We start from the raw sequence: 20,879 nt of genomic DNA on the forward strand, positions 1-20,879 counted from the left end.
ATGATATTTGAGAAAAGCTGCAGGCTTCTTATAAATATACGTCGAATCCGCAGGAGGAGAGCCGGAATTGAGCTGCGTCTTCGTTTTTTCGCGTCCTTGTTTAATGTAATTTACGGAATTGTCCCATCTCCGTAAAGCAGAGTGAGGTGCGAAGAAAAACAACCTTCATCCCGGTTTTAACCGCAGGGACGTCCAATCTTCGTCCCCTCCGATTTTAATCCCGATTTTTAGGTATGCTCGCGGAGAAGGTTGAATTAAGCAGGGCAAAGAAGAAAAATCGATTTCTTTCCTTTTGTTTACATCGTAAAGTTTTCACCCATGATCGCATCTCGCAGAAAACACAATCGAAAAACATTTGGATTCCTTCGTTCAAACGTAAAAAACGCGGAACGCTCCGTAGACGACTTTACAACTTATATGCATGCAAGGATGTTAAATATATTCGTATTTTACACATTTCGTCATTTGACAACGTAATCGGTAAAATGATATATTTCTTACACAGAGATATGAAGCTCGATTAGAGTTCTGGTACCACGTATTTGGTTGGTTTCTAAATAACAGGTACACAATGTATTACCTGAATTACCCGTTGACGATATTACGGGTGAATCCAAATTGTACATATACAGGTTTCTATGTGATCGAATACAATTACACACCTTTGTTGTCACAAAAATATTCAATATTTTCCTCCAGTTACTATACTTTCAATGCTAAAATATGAATATATTGATATCGGCGTTTATAGGATTATATTGGTCGCGTATATCGTGGTCCGGAAGTGACGTCACCGGCGGAGAAGAAAGGGTCAGGTAATCGCTACGCATTCTAACAGCGTACGTTACCCATAATCATAATGAAATTGCGGTAATACCCGGGTATGACTAAAAAAAAAAAAAAAAATTACAGATAACACGATCGTCTTCTCGTTGCGGATTGATATTTGTTTTCAGGATAGATGCAGAGTTGCTCAGATATTCCGGTGGGAATATTAAATTGCAGCGTCATCGGTCGGTTGTGTTGTTACTTCTTAGAATCGGGCCGGATGAGGTCGAACTTCCAAACCTTGTTAGGCTCAATTTCAACGACATAGAGAGCAGTTTCGTTCGGGCAAACGGCGATGGCATGGGGCTGTGTAAATTTCTGAAAAAACGTATACACAGGTATAAGGAAATGGGTTGATTAAGATGCAAAGGCGGCAGTGATACGTGTGTTATTACCCCCTTTATAAACGAACCCAAAAAACCTTCCTGACACGGGCAATCATGCAATTAACAAAAATGGGCGAAAACGCGACGTGCGAAAAGAGACTCCCGACAGTTTCCGGAACTCGATGGCATGGTATAGAGCACGGTGACGAAAAAGAGCAATGGATGATATTATTATGTGAGAAAAAGTAAATGACAGTAATCATTCGAATGAAGGAAAGAAGCTCGCGAGTTGAGTTCTACGGACTGGGCTGTTCGGCTTTCGGTTAGGTTGTGCAGGTGCAATCATCGAAAGCGATCTTTCGCGTCTGCCAGTGTATAATCATAATTAGTAATTCCGAACACACATATACTACAGTATTTTTGAATATAGCTACAAAGAACCATTCATTTTCGCCTCGGGGCGCAATCATTCCCGAGGAAAATGACGGCGCGGCGTCGTTAAACCCCCTTAATGTCTTCATCGTGAGCTTGCGCCACATGGGCGGAAGTCGGTCGGTGCTTGGGTTCGCGATTTTTAAAAGACGGGGCCCGAGAGCCGCGCGGCCCGATCGTGAGCTGCGGTCTGAAGCCCGGGCAATTTTCTTTTTTCACCCATCAACTATGCTCAGGACCTCTCGAGGCAAAAATATCCTGGCTGCTCACGAGGTGGCTGGTGTTTTAATAAAATTCAATTAGGTAACCAGTTGCATTTACAAAGCGTCGCTAATTTTAATCACCTCGCTAATACGGAACGGCTCCTTCAGCGGTTAAAGCCTAATGGCTCTGCAGATGTGGCTAAATTGCTACGTATGTATGTACAAACCGCTATCGATTCGATGTCTTTGAAGCTCCGCCGAATAAAACCTCGAGTAAACGAAATAAAATTTCATAATTCACTTACGCTGGATAGCGGTGACCAGTGATCAACGACTCTTTCCGTTCTAGGATCCAGGGTGAAACCTCTCACCGGAATCATCGGCGACGTTGGACCGTTCACGGCGTAGATGTAATTACCTGCCGGTATGGAAACAAGATTGAGTAATTAATTCTAACGTATCATGCGATCCTAAAAACCCTTTGAGTTCTTTGAATCCTGAACTCCCTCACCGTACGATGCGACACCGAACACTCTTCCCAGATCGGGCTGCTGAATGGTTAAGGGTGGACTTCGCGTCCGCGATCTTTTAAGACCGACGTTTGGACAGGTAACTCTCATATTTTCTCGATCAGCAATGCAGACGACATCGAGTTCCGGAAGTAGAGCCAAGCCGTGAGGTACTTGCAGTGATAAGAATTCTGCGGAATGAATATAACGAGAGCAATTATCCCACTTGCGACGTTTCACGACCACCGGAACAACGATGAAAAACATTTCTGCAGACCGACCTCCGGGCTGAGGAATAACTTCGAGTAGACCTCCCGCAGCATTGAAGACCATGATTCGGCTGTTGCAGTAGCCGTCTGCGACTATTATTTCTCCCGCTGGTGCAACGGCAACTGTTGTTGGCTGGCAAAAGTGGGCCGAGTCGCTACCGGGTTGGAACCTCTGCCCTAGTACGAGGCTCGGATTTCTGGCATTCCTCCGAAACTGTTATGCAATGAAGACAACGTTGGAATAAAAATTGTTCAACCTCTGGTTTCCCTTGGTCGGTGATCTCATCTTCTTCTCTACAATCTTACCTTGAACACTTGGTGGAGGGCGACGTCCGTTAACCACACGTTGCCGTAGACATCAATATGCAGACCGTGAGGCATGTAAAAGAGACTCTTTCCCCAGCCTTCGATCACCTCACCGGTTATAGGGTCGAGGGTAAGCACTGTGTTCTGAAGAATTGGTCCTCGGGTCAGCTCTTGGTAGTGATAACTCGCGTTGAACGTGCTGCGATCGGAAAAGTGATGTTTGCAAGACGTTACGCAAGATCCAAATTTAATGGCCGGCAAGATGCTTGCGGATGGAGGAACTTCGCGTTGAGAATCTATGAAAGCCACGAAGCTTTACCTTAAATGAAAATACTTACGAATATTCCCACGTGTGATGACCACGGTGAAAAATCACGGGTCTTCCATTCCGATCCACGGCGACACCGGATATTTGACCCAAACTCTCCGGCCCGTGCCAAGTCGGGTTTTCCTCTGGACGAGGTGGTTGTTCTTCTTCGAACACTGACACTTCATTCTGTCGATTGCGTAGCAAGATTTATTCTCGATAACACGCAAGGGCTGTAGGTCGTGAAAACGGGGAATACTAACGTGATGCCGAGTAGGCTTAGGTATGTAATTCTACGTAATCTGCAGCTAGCGGCAAAGTTGTATCGTAGCGAACAAAACGATCGATAAGATCTGCGGTATCAAGAAGAACTTCTTCGTCTCTTGTAATCTGGGTTTTACATTAGATCGAATGATTCTACAAGTTTTTGGTTTCCCTTGGCCTCGATTTAAAAAATGAGATATTCCAACGTCAAGAGTGAAGAATTTTTTTTTTTTGTTACAGAGGTAGGATTTTTGCCGCTAAATGGGCTGAACTGCACTCACCTCTATCTCGTCGAGTCGTTGTCGCAAAAGTTCTCTTATCTCCTCATAGAACGTTTCGCCGAGACGGGGTCTACCGTAATTGTTGATGATTCGAGCCTCGCTAAGGACGGCGACGAGCACCAGAAGGGGAAGGAAGAGCGTCAAGTAACTCGTCGAAAGTGTCATGGCCTCTTCTGCGTTGGCGATGCTTGTGGGACGTTTGGAAGCAGGTCGATAGCGGCATGCGCAACAACCGTCGACGATATCGAGCTCCGCGACTTATCCGGTCCGGGTCTCGATTGGATTGAAATTTACAGGTGACAATACGACAGCGACGCCTATAACGACCCGTCGTCGGCATTCGTCTCGCGTCTGTTTAGAAAAGTGACACCAAATCGCGCATGTTTTTTCAAAGACTTTACGAGTAGCAAATTGAAGCTGCGTACAACGAGCGAATATTGTACTTTTATTTCTTCGCTAAACCGGATGAAAACGCACTGTAACGAATCGAACCATGGTGCCTCATCTTTATGGTATTCAAAGTTATAGCGAAGACAGGTGGAAACTGATGTACACGTCTGTGTATAACTTGCATTCATAGTGTTCGATCTCGGGCAAGGGATGTTTTTTGGAGAGGAAGAAAAAAAAGGAGAGAAAAAAAAAAATCTCCCCGGGTCGGGCGGTTCGTCTGATAAATTTATTTCCAACACTTGCTGACACCCCGCGTCTTTCTCGCTTCAAAAAATTTCAAAGGAGGAAAATGAAAGAAATAACACCCTGCCCCAGGGAGCCGGGATGGGATCTCTAGCTTTGCTAAGCGCTTGACGAGGGTCAACGCGCGTTTCTACCCGATAACAAATCGACTTTGGGGCTCAAATTCCGAAACCTGAATTATCGCTGGCAGCCCCGATGGCGAGGACCGATCACGCCTCGTGCAAGACACACTCGACAATTTCGACTTGACTTTCTATTTAATTTTCTTCCATTCTATCCGGCAGTATTTGGAGTTAGCTGTAGATGCATTCATTTGCAACGAATAACTTACATAATCGCAATAATTCACAAAATTGACCAATTCTTCGTTTTATTTGTATAATATTGAGATGGTATAAGAAAATGATATATACGAATAAACATTAATATATCACCTACGTTATTATAGTATTATAGTATAATAATATTGTCGTAAACTTGTTTCTCCTTCTACTGCGCGAATATCGCGGCAATAATTGTAACGATTAAAATTCTATGAGTACACGTACACACATGTTATGCCTGCGCGTCTAAAATTGTAAGAAAAATTGATAATCTGATCCTCTACCGCAATCTTATATTTTCATCTATTTTCCCTACTGATAGTCGTTGCATCACATGTTCGTTTAATAAGTTATAAGTTTGTTCGACTCTTTTCATCGCAATCCTCGATGTAAAATTTTTTCAACCTTAGTCTATCATTGTTCGACCTAAATTGTGGCCATAAACGTCAGTGTCAATCCTTCCTCCTGCTTCTCTCTGCAAAATCATCGTTCACCCGAGCCATTAGTCCCTCAACCGCAAAAAGTGCAATGATCGCAAAACAATACGAAATAAATTACAAATCATCATTCAACCAACTAATTACAACGTTGGTTCTGTTTCCCTGGTATACCAAAGTTTTATCAACGATTACTCCAAGTGAACCGTCAGATTCGCGAAAAGTTGTGCAGAAAAGGTGTCCATGCAACTAGCTAGAAGTCCGTCAATCTGGATGAATTAAACCGAGCGTCTTTGCGGCTTATCATCACGGCCCTGATGGACTATTTTTGAATTTCTCGTGCCAAGGAAGTCTCCGGTTGGGTCCAAATGTACCCGGTCCTGGTCATGCTGCAATGAGCGTCGTAGTAGCGACCCGGAGCCCTGCAGTACGACCATCGTGGACATCGGCAACGAAACTTGCTGTGAAATTCCTCCTTGCAAACTTCGTTCCACCAGCAAGTCCTCTGGTAAAAAATTGAAAATAGTCGCAAATTAATTTACGGACTATCAAAGAAACAAGCGAAGTGAAAGAGGAACGCCTACCTCCGCCAGATATCCTCTGACGCTTTGGTCACTGTAGTTTCGCTTCGTTATCACGTGCTTTGACTGGGATGCGAAGATCACTCGCGTGCAAATCGCCAACAGCAGAAGGAGGCAAAGCTTGATCCCATTCTGAAACAAAAAGTCAGATTAATCGAAAAAATTATAACTACACAATTCCTCGTCGATGAACAGATAAATTTTGGTAAACACAACAATTCCCAATCACAATAAAGAATTCAGGAATTGATATTTCAATTTTTTAAATGGTCGAAGAATTGCACACGCAGAACAGGGGCAAGAAAAATATCATGTAAATTGAGTAAAAATTTGAGAAGCAGTTGTCGAAAAAACGGGGCATTAATATTTTTCGCATTTGGAAAAAGTGCGCAACAGCTGTTAGTGTAGCAACAGTTCCATGCGATCGATCGGCCGTACATCTGGGGGATATTTGTGCACATACCATTGCGGTGTGAAATCGAGTGAAATGAAATTGTAAAGATAGCTGATATCGGGATAGCGAATACTCACTTCCTGACAAATCCGGTTCAGTTTATTGGAGCTCATTATTGCGTGCCTGTTAGCAGGTTTGACAGGCGAGCTTAGGCCAGAGGGTGGAAACTAAAAATATGAACAGACTCGATAAGCATGGCCCTACGATTACGGAAACTCAGGGAAAACGACATGATCCGACCTCGGCCGACATTGCCGCAACGAGTTCCTCCGAGCATGCGTCCTGCTTACTAAAAAGCTGCGATACCCAGAATCTAGCTGACTGATTTAGGATAGGTCTACTTACCGACGGAAGGAACAGATCTGACAAATTTTTATTTCAATTCGTTCTAGACTCATTGTCGAATGAATTTCAGGGTGAGGAGTTGCTCCAAGACGCCGTGGAATTATCTATTAATATTGGCTTCGCGTGCAATGATGCCCGAGCTTGTGAAACGTTGGCTCATTCGTACTTTACCCAATTCTCAATTTTCTCAGAAAAATTCAACAATATTTTTGAAATAAGTTTTTTACGTTTTGCTCCGATATTTCGGAAGAAATTAGTTGCGGAAACTTGAACCTATTGCAAACTATTTAGCTGTGCTGAATAGTAAATTTTTCCACTGTGGGAATGAAAAGGAACGGTTATTTAGAATGGGCAGTATAACTGTAAATTAATCGCAATCAGAATTGAAATTAGTGTACATTACGTTACATTGAGCAAGATCGTGTATGTGATTTAAATTTAATAACATCAGACTAATAAACCCACTTCATCAAAACAGATGCGCATATGAAAGAGCAAGTGTAACTACGTTAATAAATTGGATTAGACATATTCAAATGCGCATAACGAGTCGTAAAATGTTGTACGTTATTATTCAGTGAGTAAATTGTTAGCGGTATTAGAAATCATACAGTCTCTGTGAATCACACGAAAGTTGAACTTGACAAGGATTCAGGGTCTTGCATTTAATAGAGTCAAGAGATTCATGGATTCGTCTTGTCGGTTGTAAACACTATTGCGAGAATTGTGAAGGATAATGAAATAAATTTAAATACCACTTTTGAATACCATTTTTTCAGAATCACAATTTTCCTTAGTAAACACAAACGCTATGTTATGAATTTCTAAAGAACGCCATTGTTAAATTATAGACAAGTAGAATTTTTCTTGTCCCAAGATACTCAGAGGGAGAAGACATAATGAAATGCTTGTAAATAAAATATAATACGAAATCGAAGTATAAGATCATGGTGGTACAAAAATGAACAGTCAGAATCCGCGATGATAGATGCGCAGAAAACAAATTTAAGATGACATGTAATCCGAATGAAAATCAAAATTGGCGGTAGTCGATGTGCCAGTTGCCGATCTTACCTTCTGAGTCAATGCTGCATCTGGTAGTTATCCCAAAGTTGCACGAGGCGCTATCGTGCTGTGTGCTGTGCATATGCATTTGACACTGCACGGTGTTGGCAACGTCTTCTGCTACCAGGATATTGGTTACTCGTCGTGAGATTTGACTGGTAAAAAAATGGCAACTCGTTTGTTGCTAAGGAACTGTACAAACATTGTTAAAAACGGTAATCAACAATGGTGAGTAAATAGTGTTATTTAATTTCTACCAAACACCGTCCTTTGTTTTCACTTATCGTCCAAACCTAACCTATAAACTTTATGTAATCGCACATACAACTCTGTTTTGAATAATCTCCCGTGTTATATATAACGTATATAACCAAGGGGGCACATAACTGCACAAAACTATGGCCAACGTGAACTGCGAAATTAGTTGTAAATGTGGAAAAATAAATGTACACACATGTGTGAACATTGTTTTCACGGAACAAACTGTTTTCGGATCGTAGGACCGCCAAGAGCCTCTCCACAGGTAGCGTTCGCTTTGGAGACGATCCTAACAAGGCACTGAGCGTGCGTGAACCTGCCGTGAAAGACCCAAGTATCGAGTTGAATCCAACGGAATATGAGAAGCAGCGAGCTCTGCAAGGCTATATCACGATTGAGGGGCCGGAAAATGTTGCAGTACTTTCCGGTGTGCCTGAAGAGCACATAAAAAATCGTACCGTTCGTATATACGAGCCTGCAAAAAACGCGATGCAATCTGGAACAAACAATATCAACTTCTGGCAGATGGATTTCGACACTCGCGAACGATGGGAGAATCCGTTGATGGGATGGACTTCTAGGTAGGGAAGAGCGACAGGTCGTAAAGATTGGAATCGTAAGTCTTTCGATAATTAGTTATTGACTTTTATGCATGCTGCTTTCTAGCGGGGATCCACATTCCAACTTGAAGGTTGAATTCGCTACCAAGGAGGAGGCGATCGCTCATTGTGAGAAAATGGGATGGCGATATTATATTCAGAAACCCAATGCCAAAACTCCAAAGCCTAGAAGCTACGGAGTAAACTTTTCCTGGGACAAGCGCACTCGGGTTTCTACAAAGTGAGGTGGAAATTTATTTTCATCAAATTAATTTCTGTATCATATACCTATATTATAATAGTCGATATCGCACGATGCCATCGGTATGTGTATCGATCGTGCGTTTAAGTGATGTGAAGTATAAAGTATGTATAGCCATGTATTATATTGATGAATAAATATTGTTCATGAATATTGTTTTCAAACTGTCTTTTTTTCTCTGGAGGGAAAACTTGAGGGTAAAATCAAAGTTTTCCATGTAGCAATAAACTCCATTATTTATTATTTAGTAATGATTATATAATAATTTCTTATTTTTTTTTTTTATTTTTTCTCTTTTTTCTGTGTTTTTGCTTTTTACTTTTTTTCTTTATAATGTGATAATAATTTAAATATTATTCAAAACAAGCATAAATTTTACCTATAATGATAAATTCTAACTGATCATTCTCATCGTTTAATATTTATAATTATTCGTACTGAGTTGATAATAATAATAATTTTTAATAAAATATCTGACTAAATAACTACTCCGCGTATAATATTGCTGATTTAATTATCATTATTATTGTTTTTATTATTATTATTATTATTATTACTATAATTATTACATCCGTAATCGAACGTCACAAGATCCCAGCTTTACGTTCTCTGATTGTGAGCTTATCAAAATACTCCAAACACGCCACGCCGGTTAGATTTACACGCATATCTACTTGAATTGCATACAAGTAACGTATAGGTAATGCTTTCCAATGAATTACCGTAAGGAAAACAACTTGACACGACAGAGGATCCTATGACTTGTCGAACGTGTCGATTATAGTAATGTTATTAATATTTATTTATTTTTTTCATCTCTGAGATGCCCAAAAGGGGATTGAAACTTCTCACGATTCACGGACAGTCGAGGCGGTGTCACTGTCTGCTTATAACGATACACACGCAGTTATGCGTTTACGTATATATTTGACTTTTGTCATAATGATTATATGCAGTCTAACAGTATTAACAGCGTCAATGATAATAGTAATAGTAGTAACAATAATAATTAAAGCGATCAACGCGCTCACTGATTTCTGTCCGTAAATTGTCGAGTGTAATTGAAATATACATGTATGTATATTTATATATATATAAACATGGTTTTTTAAATATTTATATATATGTATATATATGCATGTGTGTGTATATATGTATATAATATATATATAAGTCATGTGTGTGTATATATTGTATGTATATCACAAGCCAACGAGAATTAATTATTCAATATATATTTTATCTCTATATATATATATATATATATATGTATATATATATATCTACACATGCTTGAGCCAAACGTACGCACGATTTGTTTTTTTGCTTTTGCTTTGTATGTACAGCAATTATAGTGGAATTGTTGCAAGACAACGAACAAAACCTGACTATTTATCAAAGTATCGTGTAGAGATATCACATGTATATATGTATATACATATGTATGTATAATAATTATACCAAGATAAATTGTGTGCGTATGTTTAACGCTCGATTCAGATTGCCTCAAAGCATAAAAAAAAACAGGTAATTATATATTATTTGTATTATAAATTTAATTATAATGTAGGTAATAAATTTACAATATTACTCTATGTACGATTTCAAACCGTATAATATTCTCGACTTTATTCATTCTGTCAAATTATTGTTATCGTTATTACTATTATTTCTTAATTAGAGTATTTATATACCTTCACGACGGTCGCCTAGATACCTATAGATATTTGTCAAATGTTGATTCAAATAAGAAAACTAATGTTCGAATTTGATCTATTCAAGCTTCAATCGGTAGAAGCGCTAAAATATTTCCAAGTCTGTGAATATGTTCAAAACTCAATCTATTCGTAGAGTAAACTCAATGAATTTGGCTTGTTAAGAAAATTGCTGTTCTTTTTTTTATTTCTACTTCAGTACAACGAAAACGCAGCTTTACCAAAACCGCATGTATTGTAGTCGCACAACATAACTTGAGACACCGTGCGCAGTTTTTTAAAACTTGACTTTTTTTCTTTAAATATCCTGTCATGTATACATATATCTATTGTTTATATCATTATCTGCATGTACAAATTAATGACTAAATTATTTAAAATTAATTTTATCACGAAACTTGAGTCCCGTTCAGCACGGAGAAAACGCACTTATTATTTATATTATTATATATTGATCTTTCGGACATAGCCCCACTCTATGGCTACTTAATTTTACACTATCTACGTTTTATTTACTCGCTATATGCGTGTGTGTGTGTGTCTGTGTGTGCATGCGACCGTGACAAATATACGCATTTCCGTCGCGTAATTCATTTGCAATAAATAATATTTCACTATTCTTTATTCGTCAAACATGCGTATATTCAGTCACGACGAATATCATCAATAATACCTAGATATACGCATGTAGGTATAACTAATATAATGGGTAAACGATACAATCAGAACGGATAATCTTAATGGTAAATCAATTTTAATTATACAATATTGAAGACATTAATTAACGCCACATCCGCTAACGTTACATAGGCCTTTGATTGTAGATTTCATACAACTTTATTTAGAATTAATTTTATATATTTTTGTCATAATTTTTTTTTCACATTTTCTACATGTGTTTTCTTTTTCATTTTTTTTTTTTCTTTTCTTGTTTTGTTTAATTTTTACTCAATTTTTGTGTTCTTCCTATTTCATAATCTTGCGTGGTAAATATTGTCAATGCCATTATACCTCTTAACATTATACGTAATGTACGAAGCTAAACAAAGGTATGATTAACTTTTAATCAAATTATGTATCGCGTAATGTACATTTTTTTTAATTTTTCGTTAAGAATCTTTTTTTTTTTTATTATACATATATCACGACGCGCGAACCTCGCGTGCAGCTCCGCTTCGTAACGAATCGAATTAACCCTTCACCCTTCGCTTTATTACTAAATATACCCAAAGATTGATCGCACCGTTGAAATTAGTTTCAAAGTAAAGTGGATAGGTGGAAAAGGATGGGATGTTTACTAAGTATTACGATCGTAATTTGATATATTATACATATACATGTATGATGTAACACAGGCTGAATCTATGAGAGTATTAAACCTCTTTGCCGTGAAAACTATATTCGCGAATAACGTGATTCACCGTCGGGGCAATCTCATTCTTATAATTAAATTCAAATTTGGAACACTTCTCAGCTATAATTTAATATTGTAACTCTGGTGGAATTGCAAGTGAGAATTATTGAGTTCAAAACGCGCGACGTTAATGCATAAGCAACGATTTCAAGATTTTTATTACGTCAATAAAAATGTCGTAAAGCAACAAGGTCTTTCCGTGAAGTATCTTTTCGAATTCTTTTACAAGGTATCCGGGCTTTGCGTGACATTGCTGGGAATGTGAATTTATGACATTTGCGTGCTACTCTCGTATTCCGGGGTCGACATGAGAACTTATTCGTAGTTAGGGCGCCCCGCGTTTCTTTATACGCGGTGAATCAATTTTTATAGTTTTATTTTTCTTATTTCGCCCTTTATTTTTAATACAGTAATTCCACGATTTTCACGAATTAAATATCGAGAATGAGGTAACAAGCGGTAATTCCGTGGTAGTTGATTATTTCGAAACAAAACTGAAATACGACAGAAATCCAAAGCGTCGGATCGAAGGGTGCTATCACATTTCTGGTGCCACTCTAAATTTAAACGATTTAATATATACGCGTATAATATGTGGTTCCTTAGAATCGAATAAAGCAATTTCGGCGTCATCAGCCTGCGTAACTTTTAAATTTTATCTGTTTTTTTTTTCATTAAAATTTTCTTCACTTTTTGTATTCCTTCGCTTTTTGAATTTGACGCGCTTATACATAGTATATATGAATATATATTATATATATATATATATATATATCTGCAAATGCCACGTGTATGAAAATTGTATGCATTGTAAATAAAGACAGTATAGAAAGGCAATAAATTGCGAAGACTGAGGAGTACACAGTCACAAAAATTTCCATTCACATATATATGTCTATGATTTTTCTTTTTCTTTGCACGTATTAATGAATTTTTTACGTATTTAATTTTTATCACCGTTCAATTATTGAAGAAATAGAATTATTGGAGAAAATTGAGATTCGATAAACTATATAACTTGATGACTATACTTAGGCAGATCCAGTATAAAGTTTATGTAGTAATTTGCATTTTTTAAATATACATTGTCTCAATTAGGAAAACGAATGATTATTTCATTTGTATTTGTGTATTTGTTATTTTTATTTTTTTTTTTTTTGTCGTTATGTTTTTCTTTAAAAATTGGAAAATGTTATCAATATTTTTGTATTTCTATGTCAGTATAGTACACACAAATTTCATTCAACCGGTACAAATTCTACGAAAGTACGTTTGTGTGTGTGTGCTCGTGTGTGTGTTTGCGTGTGTACTTTTCTGTTCTCTGACATATACAGATATAGTTTGTATTTAAAGGTGAAAATCGTAATAATACGAATGTTATAGCTCAGAAGATCTACGTCTAGTAAGTTTATTTTTCTTACATTTTTATCAATCTATTTTACTTCTTTCTAACGTGATATAACATTTTGATCGCGTACTCCTCCCGCATAATGTGAAAAGATGAATACGTATATTTATATCGTGTAAACAACAGGCTCGAGTAATAATTTCCATTCGTTGATATGCTATTATGTTTATGCGTTCTACGATTCAATCATTTTGTCGTTACAATTACAACAACTGTTGTTGTTGTTATTATTATTATTATTATTATATGATTTGGTTAATTGATAATGTTTTACCATAATACCTCGATAATTATAATATTATATATGAATAATAGTCGTGCGAACGTTTTTCATTACCGTTTCCTTTTTGTTTTCCGATTGTGAGATGTAATATCATTACCGCTCGTCAACTCTTTTATTTTATGATTTTGTTTATTAGTGTTTCGTTTTTTATTTTTTTTATTCTCTTGTTCTACCAAGCTCATCGTTTTCTGCGCTTCTCTCTCGAGACGTATTTACGTGGCGTTTTCTTTTTCTTATTGTATTTTATTGACATGTCGTTAAGTAGAACGGCAGATGCCCAGGGAGGAATTATATCCTCGATCCCTTGCCCCGAATGAAAGACGAAGATTGCGCCGCGCTCTCGCCTATTCAAATGGAACGGAAGACTGATAATATACAACCTGCCCGGACCCTTGCGGCTCTGCAAGCCGACAATTAACCTGTAGTTGTGTCTTTTATTTTCGGATTTTAATGAGAGAATATATTACCCCGAGTTTCAAGTCCGATTATCTATACCGAATATACTTTCGTCACTTATAATTCTCCGTTGATTTTTGTCTTTGCAATTTACGCAAATCGAAATAGTGAATTCGAAATTAATTCAATACCGTGCCGTTTAACGATCTCGAACGAGAGAGTACCAACTATATATATTAATAAATCGCAAAAACCAAACTCAGAGTTGATCCTGCAAGATATTAATTCTATTATTATAACAATAATCCTACGTTATATATACGCAATAGTGACTTTTTTATGTATACATGTATTATATACGTATATATAACATGATGTAATATAAATTATTCTTATATAATAGAATTATATAATTTATTACTGATTTCATTACAATTTATAATATGCATTATTATATACTAATAGGTATCATAATAATAATAACATATATTTATATATATATTTATATTTATATTTATATATATATATATATATATAATATACACCCATAATATTTATTTATATGTATACGTATTTACGTAAATACATATATATGTATAACGCAGCTCTAAACGGCACTCTAGAAGCACCTCCATGATTGTACAGTTTCTTTGAGACATTTTCGTTTCACATTATTTATATATGTATATATACATGTACATACCATCGCTTTTGCAAGCAATTGTTCGTGTTTCATTGTTTCCCGCGTAAAGATTTGAAACATGTCAGGTATATTCATATTAATTGTACATTTTCTTTCTCTTTCCCGTACCCGTCCCGCAAAATTTCTCTAGACTTGACTTCAGGTGATTACACTATGTATATGTATACATATATATATATATATACATATACCATTAATTGACTTATATTTTATTATTAACATATGCTTCGTGAATATCCCAAGCTAGCCGAAGGACGTCGCGGATTTTATTATCCTCTTTATGAACCGCTTTCTCTTTCTCTCTCTACACATATGAATATACGCAACTACACAAGGAATAAAAAAATCTACTCGACACATCCCGCAAGTCTGTCTATATATATATATATATAATTATATAACTCTTGTTGTAAAACTCCGAATTATAACGAGAATTATACAATAACATAGAATTATCAATCGCGAACATTATCATACATGAAAAGTGCTTGTACCGTCTTATACACGTAACAATTATTTGAACCCAGCCGATAAAACGATCTCTTAATGTTTTTATTGTTCTTTTTCTTTTTTTTTTTCTTCCTATACATCTTCTTATTTTTCACTTAATTTGATTTGAAAAATTCGTTGTCCCGCGAACTACCGCTCTGTTATTTTACCTTTATTCCCGTGACGTCACTCGGTCAGCCGATAATAAACCGCGATTGTAACAGTCCTTCATCTATACAACTAATAATAATAATAATAACAATAATAATAATAATGTATCGTAGCTACACCTACTTAACTGCGTGTTTTTATACATGCCTAGGTATAATCGTCATCATTCTCAACGTCTAGATTGCACAACTGTATTGTATACATTACCTAAGTAATAAAGATAAAAAAAAAAATTAATAATAGTGATAATAATAATAGTAATACCAATAGCAATAATAATATTAATATTATATCTCGTACGTATAAGCGACGCCCTGATCTGTAAACACATGAAATCGTGTAACATATAAATCCGGTAAATTATTTCCGTCACTTACTGTAATTTATTTAAACAATTCTTCACAAAAAGATTTAGCAGTTTGCCGACTTTTAATTGCTGAAGTTGTAAATTCGAAAAGTTGAATTTCAAACGATTTTAAATCTGTCAGCCTGTTATTCGCTAAAACAGAAAGTAAACGATGGAACGTAAAAACGAAACACAAAAAGGTGTGTGCGGAAATGTGTTTCAAACCTTGTTCTCTTGAAAAAATTCACACGCTCTTTCTCTACACGCTACGTGAGTAATTGAGGCTGTAGATTTTATTTTTTAATTTCATTACTCTACTATGGACTTTTTTTTTCACTTCTGTTCAATAAATAACATCACGCTACGTTTAACTGCGACAAAATTTAAGCGATGTAAATACTTGCTAAAGTTGTAACACTATAGCCAAGGCAAATACTCTGGTTTGTAAAATGTAAAATTTGGGTTCGCAAAGAGAGGCTGGAAAAGTAGGTTAACCGTGCAAATATACGTTTCTGCGCATGTAAATTAGGGTGTTCTAAAAAAAAAACAAAAAAAAAAACGTGTTTATCTGCATCATTTATTTTTTATTTTTAACGTTACGCTTGTGCAAATTTTCATTCCCACTGCTGAACTGACAGATAATTTCTGAACTTAATAGTGTTTCCGAATGCATCTATCGGGATCTCTGTATTGATCTAGTTTTTTTTTTCTTTTGGAAATTTTGGAACACACAATCGACTTGATAAACAAAAAGTCCCAGAAATTATGAAATGTTTTTCTAAATCACCCGAATGTACATACATGTAAAACGATTTGCTGAATATAGAAGCTGGGAAAAGTTGAAAAATGGTGTGCGAGGAGGGAAAAATGGAAAATCTTCCAAAGTGTATAATACATTCCCCAAAAACGACCGTAAAACTGTACAATAGTATTTTTATCCTTTCTCCTCTTCTTCGATATTTAATTCCTATGAATATAAATAAACCTACGGGCCAAGTTCAACTGCAACGTATTAGTATATAATGTATGAAAATTATATGAAATTGCATGTTAAACTGCAAATTTAACTGACTGAGATTGGCATAAAGTTGACGTAAGTATTTATGACTCTAGATTGTAATTAAGAACAGCAGAGCGTTGTATGAAATTATAGTATCTGCTCTATTTTGGGTATCCTGTAAGTGTACAAGGAATGTCTCTTGAAACGGTATCCGCGTATTGTTTATTCTTGTCCTTTGGTTTTGGTTCCAAGTATATCCTAAACTGTGTTCTAAAATTCTGTGACTCTCCTGAAATTTCTATTGCCAAAATTTCTCAAAAGTAGAGTGAATTAATTGCCAGTAGCCAAAAGGTGTTCAAGCAGAAGAATCCTGGTAGCAAGTAAAGACTTCTCATTACACGAAAGTGGTAAATAAAACGGCAATGGGAACAAAAACATGCCCCATTAAAAAACGCAATTCGTTTCAAGAGACGATCCCATTACGCATCGTGTCTACGACTATTTATTTCTCTCTTCTCGTTTTTCTCCAACATGTTGAAAGTCAAATATATAATATAATAAGTTACAAATTTGAGAAGAAACGATCGCCTATGTATAATATAACTCTATCAACGATTCAAGTCTTGATAAATTGCCTCTTTAGAATCCGGGCGGGTGACCGCGTCTTCCGCATTATGCAGGGATCAGCTATCGTCGCCGGAAACGTGGTACTCCTCGCTCTCTCTGTGGACCAGGACGTGGACGACGGTCGCCTCGGATTGCTGTCGAAGAAGCGGCGGCCTGCTCGGCGGCGCTGTGCTTTCCGGGCTTGGTTCGGTCACCAGGATGCTCACGTCACTTCCGTCGGCGATCGGGAGCGGAACCGGTTCCGGAACCGGACGTCGCCTCAGGCTCCCGCAGCGTCTGTTGAACGCCTCCTTGATGTCCCGTTGGAGCATGTTCAAGGATAGAGCCGTTCCACTCGGACGTAAGGAACCGCGTTTCGACGTCGGCGGACTCAGGACATCTTCGTCGGCGTAGGTCTCGACGGCGTCCTGACGACCTAACATCGCCCCTGACGATCTGCGGGAATCGAGAAGTTTTTATGCGATTTGGAAATCCGGTTTTATTGTCTAATTTCTAATTCGTCCAGTACGGTTTTACAATTGGTCTAATCGGGATGTTCTAGGATTTATTGGGTATAATTTACGGATGATGAAAGCATTTTTCAACGAACAGTCGTAATAGCTGGATGATCATTTAGTGCCACCTTTCAACAACATGCATGTTTTTGTTTTTTTCTTGCAAAGGAATTCTGCATCCCAATTTATCGAGATCAGGTTCTCCGAATGATTTCATCAATGCGATTCCGATTATTGTCGGACATTTTTTCGGTAATATGTTATATCGAAATTCTATAATTTTCTGTCCGGAACAATCGCTCGAATTTCTTCGATTGTGAATCCTGCGTCGGATTAGGCGAATTTCTCTGCGGAACATCTCTGCTACGATTTTTCGCGACAATGGTGGGGTTTTATACGGAATTTTCCGCCGAGCGTGGGGTAGCTGATAAGCGAGTGTGACCTGTGACACTAATCCGGAAAAAAGTTTTTGTATTCGGAGGCTGGAAGATCCCAAGTTCATCAAGTTGCCGCTTGAGTATAATCCCGCTAGTAACATATAGTGGCTCGTTCGTAAATTGAATAAAAATCCGAGTGCAAAAGCTAAGCTCCATAGATCTCCCGAAACGTCGTTTGAAGATAAAGAAGAAAATATAGAACAAGCTCTTCATTGTAGGTGAGATACCAGCGTATCATGTGTAAGAAAATTACGATTAGAGGGGAAAAGAAAACAGGGAGGATCTATGGCTCGGGTGAAAGCTCCTGCCTTAGAAACGAAATATGAAACCTCGTGTGTATACAATAGAAGTTCTTTTATACGAGTAGCCACAGCACTGATGGATGATGTTACGATACACATTAAACGATACGATATTTCGTACATGGATGTGTAAACGGGATTATGTTACATGGGAGAGAATTATTAACAGATCAGGATATAATATACTTTATACTCGTACAGCGGGAACTCACTATGTATCTTAAAAGGCTTCTAATCTAATTGTAAGTATATGGAATACGCTAATAAATAATCTATGTATGTTTTCAGTACGATAAACGGCGGTTACTCAACTAGTCGTAACGCGAGTAAGCCACCAAAAAAACATATATACCTATGTAATATGTATGTATTCTCGTTTATATGTATTTTGTACCGTTTACCTATTTATTGCCTTGCCTTCGGCAGTTTGAAACGAAGAAAATTTAATATCATTAATTAATACACAAGCCAATAATAGAAAATAAAATTCAATAATAAATCATACAGCTCACGCGTATTATTAATTTGCTACAATGGTCGCAAAACAGTCTCATTTCCCACCTGCGTAGATCACCTTGCCGAAATTATTTTCTGCAAATCTTATTATCGTATCAATTACACGTGCAGGCGTACAGTTGTAACAAAAGAAATGAAACAAATAATTAATTAATGTCTCATCATTTTTAATTTACCTTTTGAGTAAGAATCTTGAAGAGAGAAAGAAAAAGAAGAATCTATCCTCAGAGGAAAAGGTTATAAAGATTTTCGACATAATCGGTACAACTCAATAAAGAATTTCGATAAAGAATCGCATCGAACGTTAACAGAGAAAATTGTTTTGCCACAAATCAGATTTATTTTTCCAGAAAGTACTGAAAAATTTGACCTCATTGAAGAATGTACGAATGTACGAATTGCTAAACCAAACGGAAGAATACAGGCATAAAATCGCGATAACCGGGGGAAAATGGGTCGGAACAAATCTTAAAGTACATGTATAGGTATTCGCATACAAGGTAAGTACCGCGGGAAGGTATAATAAAGATAAAAAAAAATCCTGAAGAATGGATATAAATTATTGAAAAAAAAATAAATAAATAAAAATAAAAACAAATCACGGTAACGCTATATCTACGGATACGAGTGGAGAAGATTGTTCACCAGCCGGAGGTTGGACGTCGAGGATCGGGGGATGAGACTGACCTGACGGTGCCGTGGGAATCGGATCCCGAGCTGGACGCTGCCGAGGGTTGCTCGGTGGTGGGCGAGGGGCGGGACACGGTCAGGGCAGGGGGCTGCAGGTCGTCGTGGGTCCCGGCGGCGCCGGAGAGTAGCAGCAGCGGTAAATTCGGGAATAACCAGGCAGAGGCGGTCCCGAGTTCGCTGAGATCGCTGGCGTCGCTGGCCCGAGAGGACTTGCGGCTGCTGGCCCGGCTGCCCCGGTGCACGTGCAGCAGGGCCGACAGCTTCCCGCCCCATCCACCCCCGCCCCTACCTTCGCTTCCTCCGCCGCCCGGACTCGAGGTTTGGGTCTGAGAGTCGACCTCGTGGGCGATGCGTTCCCGCTCCTTCTTCATCCTGCGGGGGGTTCGACACCACAGGGAGGAGTCAGTTTCGGTTTCACTTTTACAATTAGTGTTGATAGTTCGTTTTCACATTTTCATAGAATAGCGTCGGAATTGACCCGTCAACCCCGGATTTTTAGTTATATTATTATGGGGGTATTGTGGGGATGAATCCTGTTTAATCGTAGTTAGTATTTTCCGCCAAACGGAGCTTGATGGTGCAGTCAAAATCGCAGTCTGAATTAAAAAATAGTCGCGGGGTACGTGGCTGCGTTTTTGTTCATAGGGAATTTCTACCATCGGGAAATCGTATCTGAAGTCATTTTTCAGCTGCGATATAGCCCAAGTTTCGAGGAAACAACAAAATATTACATTTTTTGCATTTTCTTTGGAAACTGCTGTCGGTAGGTGAAATATGACTCGACCATCGCGTGGAGCGGAAAATTCTACATCGAATTATGTCCTCATCCGTCGGAAACTGAGTCGGATTAACAAATTAAGAAGAAAAAAAGGAATTCTACTTATGGACGGCATCTGGGGAATTTTTGTGAAATAATTTCTTATTTCTCAATAATTAATCTTAATCCGATTCCGTTTCCGACGTATGAGGACGTAATTGGATATAGAATTGTCCGTTCTACAAGTTGGTCGAGTCATTTTTCATTTATCGATAGCAGTTTATGAGGAAAACGCAAAAAACGACACATTTATGCAGCGCAAAAATGACTAGATTTGAGCTCTTGAGGGTCGAAAACCCCTGTAAACAAAAATACTGCCATATCCTACG

The 20,879-nt window shown here is 37.7% G+C and overlaps 4 protein-coding genes across 8 annotated transcripts in view; 1 reads left to right on the top strand and 3 right to left on the bottom strand.

Annotated features, from left to right (window-relative positions):
- Positions 1–474: 474 nt before the first annotated feature.
- On the bottom strand, positions 475–3,930 carry LOC124218129 (peptidyl-alpha-hydroxyglycine alpha-amidating lyase 2-like). Its single transcript, XM_046624565.2, has 7 exons — positions 3,726–3,930; positions 3,212–3,369; positions 2,874–3,072; positions 2,580–2,781; positions 2,301–2,489; positions 2,095–2,207; positions 475–1,146 (listed from the first exon to the last, which is right to left on the bottom strand). The coding sequence occupies exons 1-7, from the start codon at positions 3,888–3,890 to the stop codon at positions 1,027–1,029; spliced, it is 1,146 nt and encodes a 381-aa protein (XP_046480521.1). The 5' UTR covers positions 3,891–3,930; the 3' UTR covers positions 475–1,026.
- An 841-nt stretch (positions 3,931–4,771) lies between these two features.
- On the bottom strand, positions 4,772–6,475 carry LOC124218136 (uncharacterized). The gene is made up of 3 exons (XM_046624577.1): positions 6,291–6,475; positions 5,763–5,891; positions 4,772–5,683 (listed from the first exon to the last, which is right to left on the bottom strand). The coding sequence occupies exons 1-3, from the start codon at positions 6,324–6,326 to the stop codon at positions 5,501–5,503; spliced, it is 348 nt and encodes a 115-aa protein (XP_046480533.1). The 5' UTR covers positions 6,327–6,475; the 3' UTR covers positions 4,772–5,500.
- Positions 6,476–7,691: 1,216 nt separating this feature from the next.
- On the top strand, positions 7,692–8,893 carry ND-18 (NADH:ubiquinone oxidoreductase subunit 18). The gene is made up of 3 exons (XM_046635700.2): positions 7,692–7,851; positions 8,124–8,462; positions 8,548–8,893. The coding sequence occupies exons 1-3, from the start codon at positions 7,790–7,792 to the stop codon at positions 8,723–8,725; spliced, it is 579 nt and encodes a 192-aa protein (XP_046491656.1). The 5' UTR covers positions 7,692–7,789; the 3' UTR covers positions 8,726–8,893.
- A 363-nt stretch (positions 8,894–9,256) lies between these two features.
- LOC124223519 (Na channel protein 60E) overlaps positions 9,257–20,879 on the bottom strand; it is an 81,480-nt gene continuing 69,857 nt past the window's right edge. For 4 of the 5 annotated variants that reach the window (XM_069133516.1, XM_046635556.2, XM_069133517.1 and 1 more), the window contains 2 exons: positions 19,731–20,105; positions 9,257–17,729 (listed from right to left, as the gene is read on the bottom strand). In XM_069133516.1, the coding sequence (XP_068989617.1) occupies positions 17,351–17,729; positions 19,731–20,105 (754 nt within the window). In that variant the 3' untranslated portion in view covers positions 9,257–17,350. The other variant, XM_046635565.2, reaches the window with a different exon arrangement.

Source organism: Neodiprion pinetum, chromosome 1, assembly GCF_021155775.2.
Source record: "Neodiprion pinetum isolate iyNeoPine1 chromosome 1, iyNeoPine1.2, whole genome shotgun sequence".
Classification (NCBI taxonomy): Eukaryota; Metazoa; Arthropoda; class Insecta; order Hymenoptera; family Diprionidae; genus Neodiprion; species Neodiprion pinetum.